This window comes from Coenobita brevimanus, chromosome 70 (genome assembly GCF_032717465.1).
Source record: "Coenobita brevimanus isolate Jiangsu-jjx chromosome 70, ASM3271746v2, whole genome shotgun sequence".
Lineage (NCBI taxonomy): Eukaryota > Metazoa > Arthropoda > Malacostraca > Decapoda > Coenobitidae > Coenobita > Coenobita brevimanus.
In genome coordinates, this window is record NC_137023.1 from 42,474,064 (window position 1) to 42,487,971 (window position 13,908).

Here is a 13,908-nt window from a genome sequence, read left to right on the forward strand (position 1 = left end):
GATTGAGCAGCATGGACAGCCGCCATTAGGTGACCAAGGCCAATGCATGCAAGCATGTTGGAGCCTTCAAAAACAAAAACAAGATCCAAACCAACTCGAACATTCATCTTCATCCTTTATCTCTATAAACAGTTGCTAACTCAAACTTAGTGCACACATCAAGATCAAAGAATGCCATGCTTGAGATCAAAGGATGTCTGAATTCAGGCCAAGGGATGCTGCTTCATGATTAAGTATGATCCTGTTAGGTGTGGTTTATGTGACACTTCATATTACCCCTATCAGTAATAGAGTCCGAGAGCCAGACTAGGATTTATTTACCCAAAGAATGCACAAGGTTTGTGAATAATTTTTGTTTCTACATGAAATAAGAGTCTTAGAAAAGTGAGTCTTACAAAATTCCAGTGGTGGGTGGGTGTGATGACATCATCAAAATGGCTGCTGGGCTATCGAGTACTGTACTTGCTACATTCTGTTAAATGTAACTTCTCATGCATTTGTTCAAGATGGGTGGATTTTTTTTTTTTTTTCCATCCATCTATCATCCAATTCTATGTCGCCCCATGGGCAGTGTAGGAACCCGGGGCTAGGCAAGCTGGTCTTGACATTTAAGATGAGAGTGACCATCCTCACTCATCCCTGAATGGAATTACACGAGCAATAAACCCCAACCACCCCTTGAATATAAACCTGCACCAACTCAATCCAATTGGAGCACCTTAATTACCCACTAAACCACCATTATTTGGTTACAGTATATTGGTAACCCAGTGTAGTAAATGGGTTTCCTGGTGTACAGGAAACCATTTGGCTTGTCACTCAGTGTAGAATAACCCACAGGCTGAAGGAAGAGGAAAGAATGAAGGAAAGAAAGACAGAAGAGGGAGTGTAAAGTCACCTGTAGGCAGAAGAAAAAGGAAAGAGTGAAAGAAAGAAGGACAGAAGAGGAATGTTTCAAATAAAATGCAGAAAAATTTTTATTCATATAATTTTACTGAACTTTATTAGCTTTCCTGAAATTTTCACTCAAACATACAAAATAGACATTTTCACTTCCTAAGTATCAAGTTTAACCTTGATTTACTCATAAAACAAAATATTTATGAAAAAATGACCACATACAAAAATGTTTCCTTTTTCAGTAAGGATTAGGAAAATGTATAACATGATGGGGTTTAGACTAATACTATGGGACTTATCCAAGAAATTCTTGTAATAATCAGATTTTGAGAACTGGCTGATAACAAGTATTATAAAACAACTTTGAAATACCAGCACCAGTGATGCACTATGGTACTATTTCTTTGAAACCACTCTTTACATATATATACAGCTGTCCCTCATTTATCTGGACGTGTTCATTATCCGGATGCTGGGCCTTGGCTCTATTAAACCATTATCCGAATTTCTATCTATCTATCTATTGCCAGACGCCTCAGTCCCGTTTGGGGTGGCCACAAACAAATCGCCTCCAAGTCGCCCTGTCCCCCGCCATTTCACTCCCCTGCTCCCAACTCACACCCCCCTCTCTCATATACCTCTCCACCCCATCCCTCCATCTCATCCTCAGCCTCCCCCTCCCTCTTTCCCCCTCCACCTCACTCACATACACTCTCTTCGTCAGTCTTTCACCCTCCATCCTCTCCACATGGCCAAACCACCTCAGTATGTTCCTCATAACGCTTCCTATCACATCCACATCAACACCACAACGCTCCTTTATATCCTCATTCGTCAGCCTGTCTCTCCATGTGACTCCACAGGCTCCTCTTAAATAATTCATTTCCACTGCTCTCACTCTTGACTTGTGTCCTTCCAACAACGTCCAAGCTTCACTTCCGTACGTTAGAGTTGGTATCACAATACTGTCATGTAGTAACTTTTTCACTTCCATGCTCACTTCCCTGTTTCTTATCACTGCTTTCAAAGAACCAGCAACCTTTCTTCCCTGCTGTACCCTTTCAAGCACTTCACCCTCCAAACCTCCATCCTTACTCATCACACTACCCAAGTACTTAAACGTACTCACATTTTCCAATTCCTCACCATCCAACCTCGCTGTACATTCACTGACTTCACCTCTCTCAAAGATCATCACTTTACTCTTCCCTACATTCACCTTTAGATTCCGTTTCTTACACACTCTCCCAAACTCATCCACCAAGCCTTGCAGCTCCCCTTCATCTTCACTCAACAACACAGTATCATCTGCAAACAACAGCACAGGGAGTTTCCAAACACTATCCTCACTCACCAGGGCCACTCCAACATCCACTACCCTACCTTGTACCTCTTTTATTACCCCATCCATGTACAGATTGAACAACCATGGAGACATGACACATCCCTGTTTCAACCCAACTTTCAAAGAGAAAAATTCACTTAGTTCACCATCCACACGCACTGCAGCCTTCGCACCATCGTACATACTCTTCACAGCATTCAACAACTTCCCATCTACTCCATATATTCTTAACACTTTCCACAATCCTAGTCTATCCACCCTGTCATATGCTTTCTCCAAATCCATGAAAGCCGCATACAACTTCTTTCCCTTCTCTAGAAACTTTTCCACTAAAGATCTGAGAATGAATATCTGATCTACACAACCTTTTCCCTTCCTAAAGCCTCCCTGTTCTTCTCCAACTAATTCCTCTGTTCTTTCTCTAACTCTGTCAATAAGTATCCTACCATACACTTTTCCTATTATACTAAGAAGACAAATGCCCCTATGATTACCACACACTTCTTTTTCCCCTTTTCCTTTGTACAAGGGAATAATTATACCTGACTTCCAATCCTCCGGGACTCTACCTTCCTCCCAGGCCAATCTGCACATCTTCTACATCCATTCTACTACTATCTCTCCCCCATGCTTCAGCATTTCACCACACACTCCATCAATTCCTGGGGCTTTCCCTGATTTAACTTTCTTCATTGCTTCCACAACTTCTATCCTACTGATTTCTTCCTGTCTTCTCATCTCCCTCCTTCTCCCAGCCATTCCCCAGCCACTTATACTCGCATTACTTCCATCCTCAACGTTCAACAATTCCTTAAAGTGTTCTCTCCATCTGCTCACTTTTTCTCCCTTCTCCACTAGTAATCTACCATTTTTATCTTTCACTCCCCTGCTAACTTCACTTCCACCCTGTCTTACTCTTTTCACCTCTCTCCAGAACATTTTCTTAGAGTCCCTCCACTTTACACTCAAATTCCTTCCAAATTCCTCATCCACTCTCTTCTTACTCTCTCTTACTAATCTTTTCACCTCTCTCTTTCTTTCTACATATAACTCTCTCTTCCGCCTCTCAACCTCTTCCACGCCCCTATTCCTCATCCATTCATTGTATGCTTTCTTCTTTTGTGCCACAGCCTGTTTCACCTCTTCAGTCCACCACGCTGTTCCTTGCACCCCCTCCGTCTTCTCTTCCTTCCACACACCACATCACATGCTGCACATATTTCTTCTGTAAATATTCTACACACACCTTCCACGTCCCCCATCTGCTCCAATTCATATTTGCCCAATCGTTCCTCCACTTCTCTCTTATACTCTACCTTTTTCTCATCCTCTTGTAACCTTTCCACTCTCCTTGCAACTACTCCTTCCTCTCGTCTTTCCCTTCTTCTGTTCCTCCATCTTACTTGGACTTTAATTCTGGCCACCACCAAGTAGTGGTCAGAAAGTCCACTCCCCCAACCTCTATAAACTCTTGCATCCAATATACATCTTCGCATCCTTTCATCCACACACACATAATCAATCATTGCCTTCCTTTCATTCAGTTCGCCACCCACCCTTCTCATCGCTCGCCATGTATACCTGTGGATCATTTTATGCCTGAAGAGGGTATTGGCTATCACCAACCCCCTCCCAGTACAAATGTCCACTAACGCACTGCCATTCTCATCTATCTCAGCAGGCACACCCCACTCACCAACTATTCCATCCACCTTCACATTCCCAACTTTACCATTCATATCACCAATCAAAAGCACTCTCTCATTCCTTCCAAACTTTTCCATGCACACTTCTACATTTGTCCAGAACTCTTCTCTCACTCTTCTAGCATGATCTTGCGTTGGTGCATACACACACACAATCGCCCACATTTGTATTCCAACTTTCAACTTTACCCACACAATCCTTGATCCAACTGATCCATACTGTCTTATGCTCCTCTTCCATCTTTTACTCACAACTATACAAACTCCTTCCTTTGCCCTCTCATTCTCACCTACTCCTGCACATATACCCCATCCATACTCCCATTCCCTCACACTTTCTCCTCTCCATTTTGTTTCAGTTATTCCACATACATCCACTTTAGCATCCTCAAGCACCTGGACAATCTCTCTCTCTTTCACCTCATCATTCGCTCCCCTTACATTCCACGTTCCAATTGCAATGTCCTTTGTCCGGTCCTTGGTCAGTCCTTATCCGAATTTACTTGCAATTATCTGGACGTAAAAGTCCCTGAGAACTTCAGCCGGTCAACTGACATGTTCAAACATTCGGTATTGTGGCCGCTGGGCTCGAGCCGTGAGCGGGAAGTAGTCTGAAACCCACAACCAAAGCTAAAATGTCCGTCTGCCCCTGTACTGAATGGTCAAAGTCGTATGCTTATCCTATCACTCCCAACGAACCTCCAGTGCCCGAGTAAAACGACTGTAACCCATAAGTGGTGTCAAAACATCCGTAAGCATTCCCCACCAAATGTCTAATTCTGCGTGGCCACAAGGGGAGGGGGGACTAAGTCTTCCCAACTGCCACCTCCACCGAACAAAGACCACAAGCCACAAATACATGTTCGGCGACGGTGCCTGTCCACCTCTCTATGGAAGGTCGAAAGTCTCCCAGTCACGGTGAGTTGCGTTTCCACATGGCCACTCGGCCTCTAACAGTTCACAAACCACGAGTAAATTTAGGGCAAATGCGCCCAGCCGCCTTTTTACAGAAGGGGGAGAATTCTGCCCACAGCCTCGCTTCTCCCCCCCTCCCATCCCTCCTGCACACCTTCCTGGCTCGCCCCTCATTCCCTACACTCCTCTGTGGTGATAACACTGACTCGTGAGATTTCAAAGTTTTTTTGTGTTACCTTTCGACTACTATTGGTCGTATCGAAATTCCACAAAATCCACAAGCAAGCTCATCAAATTCTGCATCTAGACATATACTTAACTCTTGGAAAGTGCTGGCAAAATTTTCAACTAGGATGGTAGGAAGTTATATGAATGTAAGTTTTACTCCTGAACACTTTATTATTGCTGTATTTCTGTACTGCTGCTTATCAGTATTATGTGTTCTTATTAGCTTATCTTATAGTATAACTGTATAAACACCAGTAAAGATGATGGTATACCATTTATACCATTATAAACAACTTATGGTGGCATATTTGGCTGTGGATTTTTTTTTTTTTTTTTTTTTTTTTTTTAGCCCCGGGAGCAATCACTCTTCAACGATAAGATTTTCAAACCGTCTTTCTATTTGAAGGTTGGGTTGAAACAGGAATGTGTCATGTCTCCATGGTTGTTCAATCTGTATATGGATGGGGTTGTAAAGGAGATACAAGGTAGGGCAGTGGATGTTGGAGTGGCCTTAATGAGAGATGGCAGTGTTTGGAAATTCCCTGTACTGTTGTTTCCAGATGATACTGTGTTGTTGAATGAAGACAAAGTGGAGCTGCAAGGCTTGGTGGATGAGTTTGGGAAAGTGTGTAAGAAACGGAATTTAAAGGAGAATGCAGGGAAGAGTAAAGTTATGGTCTTCGAGAGAGGTGAAGTCAGTGAATGTACAGTGAGGTTGGATGATGAGGAAATGGAAAATGTGTGTAAGTTTAAGTATTTGAGTAGTGTGATGAGTAAGGATGGAAGTTTGGAAGGTGAAGTGCTTGAAAGGGTACAACAAGGAAGAAAGGTTGCTGGTTCCTTGAAGGCAGTGATAAGAAACAAGGAAGTGAGCATGGAAGTGAAATAGTTATTACATGACAGTACTGTAATACCAACTCTAACATATGAAAGTGAAGCTTGGACCTTGTTGGAGGGACACAAGTCAAGAGTGAGAGCAGTGGAAATGAGTTATCTGACAGGAGGCTGTGGAGTCACATGGAGAGACAGACTGACAAATGAGGATGTGAAGGAGCATTGTGGTGTGGATGTGGATGTGATGGGAAGCATTAGGAGAAACACAATGAGGTGGTTTGGCCATGTGAAGAGGATGGAGAGAGAGAGACCGACGAGGATAGTATATGTGAGTGAGGTGGAGGGGGAGAGAGGGAGGAGAAGGCCAAAGATGAGATGGAGGGATGGAGTGGAGAGGTATATGAGAGATGGGGGTGTCAACTGGAAGCAGGGCAGTGAAATGGCAGGGGACAGGGTGACGTGGAGGCCATTTGTTTGTGGCCACCCTGTACAAGGGATAAAGGTGTCTGGCAATAGATAGATAGATAGATCAAGTTTTTGTTAATTTCTGACATTTATGCATTGTTTTCATGATGTTTAGCATTAATATGGATAATCCTATGTGTGTTTTGATGTCTAAATATGGCACACTGTCCCTGAAAATAGTGCCAAAATTAGGAGGGGTACTGTACATACAGTCGTGTATAGGTCGGGTGTTTTTTTTTTTTTTTTTTAAAGGTTTTCTTGGTGTTTAACATTACTTTGGATATTCCTGTGTGTGTTTTGATGCCTACCCTAAGTACAGTAGATTTACCTGAAAACAGTGCCAAAAATAGGAGGGGTAACGGGTACTGTACATACAGTGGTGTATAGGTCGGGTGTTTTTTGGTTTCAATGTTTTTTTTCATGGTTTTCTTGGTGTTTAGCATTACATAACTTTGGATATTCCTATGTATGTTTTGATGTCTAAATGTGGCAGATGGACCCGAAAACAGTGAAAAAAAAACGAGGGGTACTGTACATACTGTACAGTGGTGTATAGGCCGGGTGTTTTTGGTTTTCATTTTTTTTTTTTTCATGGTTTTCTTGGTGTTGAGAATTATTTTGGATAATCCTATGTATGTTTTGATGTCAAAATATGGCAGAATGACTAGAAAACTGCCAAAATAAGGAGGAATACTGTACATATAGCAGTGTTTAGGTAGGGTGTTTTTTGGTTTTCGGTGTTTTTTCTGCATGGTTTTCTTGGCGTTTAGCATTCCTTCTGATGTCTAAATACATCTGAATGACCAGAAAACACTGCCAAGTTAAGCACACGTACTTCCTCATGGCTGACATTAAAATTTCTTCAGCTGATGTATTTTCTGCCATCACTGGCCTCAGTACTAACAAGGCATATGGGCCTGATGGGGTCCCTCCTGTTGTTCTCAAGAACTGTGCTTCTGTGCTTACACCCTGCCTAGGCAAACTATTTCGCCTTTGTCTGTCAACTTGTACCTTTCCTTCTTGCTGGAAGTTTGCTCTCATTCAGCCAGTCCCAAAGAAGGGTGACCACTCCCAACCCTCCAACTATCGTCCATTTGCTTTAACGTCCTGTATTTCAAAAGTTTTCGAGTCAATTCTTAATAGAAAAATTTTAAGGCATCTTTCCTATCACAACCTTCTTTCCGATCGTCAGTATGGGTTCCGTCAGGGACGCTCCACTGGCGATCTTCTCACCTACCTTTCAGACTCCTGGTCATCCTCCTTTCGGGACTTTGGCGAAAGCTTTGCCATTGCACTTGACATCTCAAAGGCTTTCGATCGAGTCTGGCATAAATCTTTAATTTCCAAACTGCCCTCCTACGGTTTCTATCCTTCTATCTGTGCCTTCATCGCTAGCTTCCTTTCTGGTCGTTCTATAGCCGCTGTTGTAGACGGCCATCGTTCTTCTCCTAGATCTATCAACTGTGGTGTTCCTCAGGGCTCTGTCCTATCACCAACTCTCTTCCTTTTATTCATCAATGATCTTCTAAGCTGTACATCTAACCCTATCCACTCATACGCTGATGACTCCACCCTTCACCTTTCCATTCGGTTCCCGCAACGCCCATCTCAACAGTTACTTCAACAAACAAGGGATGAGGCTATGGCACACCTAATGTCTGACTTGGCTCATATCTCTGACTGGGGTAAAAATAATATGGTTGTCTTTAATGCATCTAAGACTCAGTTCTTACACCTATCAACCCGACAAAATCTTCCACAGGTATACCCACTAATGTTTAATAATATTCAGATTAATCCTGCATCATCCTTGAACATGCTTGGGGTTTCATTTACTCGGGACTTATCTTGGAAAGATCATATTACATCTCTTGTAAAATCTGCTTCCAAGAGATTGGGTGTGCTAAGCCGACTCCGCTCTTTCTTTACCCCTGCACAATTGTTGACTCTATACAGGGGTTTTATCCGCCCCTGTGTGGAGTACAACTCTCATGTGTGGGGAGGCTCCCCACATACAGCTCTTCACAATAGGGTGGAGGCAAAGGCTTTTCGTCTCATTAACTCTCCTCCTCTTACTGACTCCCTTCAACCTCTGTCTCTTCGCCGCACTGTTGCATCTTTATCTCTTTTCTATCGCTACTTTAATGGTCACTGCTCCTCTGAACTGTCTGCTTGCATTCCTCCACCTCTACGACGGGCGCGTAGCACCCGTCTGGCAGCAAACTCTCATCCCTTTTCTGTCCAACTCTCTAATGCAAGAGTTAACCGTTACTCCCAGTCTTTCATTTATGCAACAGGTCAGCTCTGGAACTGTCTCCCTCTGTCTGTATTTCCTGCTGCCTATGATCTCCAGTCTTTCAAACGTAGTGTGTCCAGGCATCTCAAAATGATCGGATCTTGAATTTGGCTCTCTACTGTATTTTGTTTTTCTCTTGGAGGGAACTGTTACTGCGGGCTCATGGCCTTTGGTTCCTTCTTCCTCGCATTAAAAAAAAAAAAAAAAAATATAGGTTGGAGGTGGGTATAGGTAGAGGAAGTGTTCATCATCTGGATGTTGCCAATACCCGGGCATGCCTTTGGCTTTATTATGTCTGAATAAATGAGGAATTACTGTACATCTATTTTTGGGCATTTAAGGAAGTGGCCAGGTCACCCACAGCAGTGTTTACCAACGATCTCTCTGACTGGACATGTGTACCAACCATTACTCTGACTAGACGCATCAGTCTATCCCATGTCAAAGCTTTGGAAAACTTAATGATTTAATCAATCCTAACCTACCCTGCATTAGACTGCTAGCTTTCAGCTTTAAAAAGGTGCATTAGGAACATTAAATACGGTCTGCTACTGGAAGACGTAAGTGGAATATTTATGCATTCAAAATCCTCACTTATACTTTCAGAGGTAAGTTTATAAAAATGCCCAGTAGCTGTGGTAATCCAGGAAAAATAACAAGTAATCTGTTAAATCCATCTCGACAGAAAATATGGAAAGGCCGTATCCGTCTGGTCAAGAAATCCACATCTATGCTATGACCTACATGTGGCCCATATCTGGGATCTTGTTTTTCCTCTGAATTAAAACCAAATACTATTCGGACTACATTAAGGACATCTTTCCTGGCATCCCAAAGCCTACGTAACATCAAGGGTTTTCCTTGCTGCAGAAAGCATCTAACTTAAAGCTTCTCTCATTACTAAGTGCTTACATTTAATCATACCCTCTTACCCTGTCACGCGTAGACTGGCCATCCTCGCCCATAATACCGATTTTGAAATTAATTTTACAGCATAATTGGAGAAAAATATCACACGCCTCTCACTGTAACCCTAATGTCAACAATTCTCTCGTGTCCGCGACATTTGAGGAGGTTTCGGTTTCCTGCTATTTCGGCAGGGGCGCTCACCATCCACTCACTCGATGTTGTGCTGTTCTCGGGTGTCTACCCTTTCCTCTCCTCCATCCTTCTTTCCTTCCATACACTTCTGTCTTTTTTTTTCCTTCATTTTTCCTCGTCCTTCTGCCTACCGGTAACTTTGCAATCCATCTTCTTTCTTTCCTCTTCCTTCTGCCTGTGCGTGACTCGACACTGAAGCCAAATGGTTTCCTATACACCAGGGAACCGTTTACTAAGCTGGGTGGTAGCCATATAACCAAATTTTGGCGCCTGGTGGTTTAGCGGGTAATTACGGCGCTCCAATCGGATTGAGCCGGTTTACTCACCTGGTTTACTCACCTGGTTGCTCATGTAATGCCACTCACTCAGGGATGAGTGAGTATCTTTAATGTCAGGACCAACTTGCCTAGCCCTGGGCTCCTGCGCTCCTAATGGGGCAATGTAGGAGTGGATGATGAATACATACATACATATATCTATATCTATCTATCTATCTTTATCTATCTATCTATCTATCTCTATTAATAATAATGTTAAGTGCTTAATATTCGGTAACCCTACATGTGAAACGTTACTGGTGCCATGCACAGGGTGACGCGAGAGGGTACCATTCCCTTCTCTATTTAGCCCATAGAGGTATGATTTAGCCTAAATTAACCTGACCTAACCAAACCAAAACTAACCTTAACCCTAACCTGACCTAACCTTATCCTAGATCAACATAACGTAAATAACCCTAAACCAAACTAACCTTAATATACGAGATGACATTTCACAATCTGCCTGTAACATACATACATAGATAGAGTCACACACCGCTCGCTGGTGCAGTGGTAACGTTCTTGCTTGCCATCTGGTAGACGGGAGTTCGCGCCTCGCTCAGGTTGCGAAAAGTTTCACTGACGAAGTGGGTGGTTACTGTTCCCCTCGAGCAAGGGGACGGGTGTGGGTGTGTGAAGGTCACAGCCTTGCCCTTAGATCGGACTATATGAGCTCTCAGCTCCCTTCCGGGAGGGTAAAAGCTGACGATCACGACCATCAACTGATCCTGACCGACCCGGTGAATTACACGTGTGTATGTGTGTTCTTACCTAATTGTTCTTACCTAATTGTATCTTTACAGGAATGAGTCAAGCTCGTACTGTCCCGTGTCTTAAACCATATTTATCGTACATATCCTTAAATTTGTGAATTGTTTTAGCACACACTATTTCATTCGGTAGTGCATTCCATTGATCAATTGCTCTGTTTGGGAAACTGAATTTCCTTACGTCTTTATCACCTCTCTTCTTATGCAGTTTTTTGCAGTGTCCTCTTGCTGATGCTTCTCCATATGTTAAGTAATCATTTATGTCTATTTTCTCCTTTCCTGATATGCACTTGTATAGCATTATCATGTCACCTCTTTTCCTTCTGTCCTGTAGTGTTGGTAGATTCAGTTTATTTAGTCTTTCTTCGTGGCTTAGGTCCCTTAAGCTTGGTATCCATCTTGTAGCGGCCCTTTGAACTTTTTCAATCTTGTCTATATGCTTTTTGAGATGAGGACTCCAGACTACTGATGCATATTCCAGGGTTGGTCTAATGAATGATGTTATTATCCTTCTTAGCATGTCTTCATTTATGTATGTGAATGCTTTTCTCATATTTGCAAGCAGTGTATAGGCCTACATGTTCCGTACCTTCTCGCTGATGTGGTCAGCCGGAGATAGTCTGTTATTGATAATCACACCTAGGTCTTTCTCTCTTTCTGATGTGTATAGGGTTTTATTTCCTAACTTATAATCCCAATCAGGTCTTTTTCCACTTTTACCAAACTTGATCACATGACACTTGTCCACATTGAATTCCATTTGCCATGTACTACTCCATTCATGAAGTTTATTTAATTCTTCTTGTAGCTCTTTACAAGAGTCTGTGTTAGTAATTCTCCTTTGTATTTTTGCATCATCTGCAAACATATTCAGATAGCTCTCATTTCCGGTGTTACTGTTTATATCATTTATATACACTAAAAACATGATTGGTGCCAGCACTGAACCCTGTGGTACTCCACTAGTCACTTCTTTCCATGATGAGTAGTTTCCTCTTAGGACTGTCCTCATTTCTCTTTTTATGAGAAAGTCTTGCATCCAACAAAACAGTTTGCCTCGAATTCCTCCTTGATGGTACAGTTTCCATAAAAGTCTTTGGTGTGGTACTGTGTCAAAAGCTTTCTTGAAATCTAAATAGATACTGTCCACCCATCCTTCCCTTTCCTGTATTGAGTTTGTTACTCTGTCATAGTAGCTCAACAGATTAGTAACACATGATTTTCCTTTTCTGAAACCAAACTGTCTTTCTGTTATCATACTGTGTTCTTCTAGATGATTTACCCAAGCTTTTCTTATAAGTTTTTCTAATACCTTGCTTACAACACTGGTCAGTGATACTGGTCGGTAGTTGAGTGGATTTTGTCTATTTCCTTTCTTGAATAAGGGGACAATATTTGCTTTTTTTTTTTTTCCAAATATCAGGTAGTTTACCTTGACTCAAGGATTTCTCGAAAATTAAAAATAATGGTTAACTTATCTCCTTTGCACATTCTCGTAATACCCAACATGAAATTTCATCAGGACCACTTGCTTTTCCTCTGTCTAATCTACTTAACTCCTCCTGTATTACTTTTTCTGCCATTTGTATATCTGGTAGTATGTGTGGACATGCGTGTTCCACATAGTCCCTCTCAAAAATTTTTTCTTCTGTAAAAACTAATTGGAAATTCTTATTTAGTGCTTCACAAATATCTTTCTCTTGTGTATAAGTGATTCCCTCGTCCGTAATGTATTGTATTATATCTTTTACTTTGGTTTTGCTTCTGATATAGCTGTAAAACAGCTTTGGTTGATCACTACTTTTATTTATTATATCCTCCTCAAACTGTTTTTGGGCTTCCCTCCTTATTCTTGTATAGTCATTTCTTGCCTGTTTGTAATTATTATACGCCCTTTCACTATTGTGTCTTCTGTATCTATTCCACAACAAATCTCTTCTTTCTTTTGATTTTTTACATTCTGTATTGAACCATTTCTGTATTTTCTTATCTGTTTCTTTGTGCTGTGGGATGTACTTCTGGACTCCTATTTCATAAAATTCACAAAATTTTTTATATACAGCATTTAAATCTTGTCCTCTAAGCTCATTTTCCCAATCAACTTCTAAGAAATACTTCTTTAGGTCTTGATAATTTCCCTTTTTATAGTTTAGGCCCTTTTTGTAACTCATTGCTGTTTACTATGTCATATGCTATCCTGAAGTTATAATTTAGTACTGCATGATCGCTTTTGCCGAGTGGAGGGTGATATATTAAACTGTGTGTGTGTGTGTGTGTGTGTGTGTGTGTGTGTTTTATAGGCAGACTGTGAAATCAGTCATTTCGTGAAGTAAGGTTAGTTTAGTTTAGGTTTATTTAGGTTAGGTTGATCTAGGATAAGGTTAGGTTGGGTTAAGATTAGTTGTGGTTTGGTTAGGTTAATTTTGGCTAAATAGAGAAGGGAATGGTAACTTCTAGCATAAGTCACTCCGTGCATACGACATCGGTAGCCTATACCCTACCAAGATGAAAGCTTGCCATTGAGCTCTGTAAAGCTCACCTGCTGATGAAACGTCAAGAGTTGTCTTATGATTTTTCTTTCCTCTTGATGTGTGCATCGGTCCTTGTAACGACTGTCTGCGGTTATGCCCCATATCAAAAACTCATATAGCCTACTCTCTTGGGCCCCCAGTGTAAAGGTTAACTTGGATATACATTTGGATAGAGAGTACACTTTCATTTCTCTAGCATTCTGCGGGTAGTGAGATGGCAGAAAGCTTAAGTTGATATGCGAGAGTAAAAAATGAAATAAATGAGACTCAATTTTACCGCCATCTTTAATACGCGAGTTGGGTATATCGGCTTTCCCATAAGACATCCATTATTTATAAATTTATATGAAAATCATCTTTCTTAATACATAATTATGCTGCCTTTAAAAAAACTACGCTTATATGTTACTTTTGGCTCCCTTTGGTTGCTGGTTTATATTGACCATGTCGGGTAGACGAAACATCATCACTGCTTGTTGATAGTCACAAGGGAAGGT

At 41.6% G+C, this 13,908-nt stretch overlaps 1 protein-coding gene across 1 annotated transcript in view; it reads right to left on the reverse strand.

Annotated features, from left to right (window-relative positions):
* Positions 1-9,734, reverse strand: part of Sym (symplekin scaffold protein) — a 96,981-nt gene extending 87,247 nt beyond the window's left edge. The window contains exon 1 of the mRNA XM_080277540.1: positions 9,622-9,734. Within this exon, the coding sequence (XP_080133666.1) occupies positions 9,622-9,654 (33 nt within the window). The 5' untranslated portion in view covers positions 9,655-9,734. The remainder of the gene's footprint in view (positions 1-9,621) is intronic.
* Positions 9,735-13,908: the final 4,174 nt, after the last annotated feature.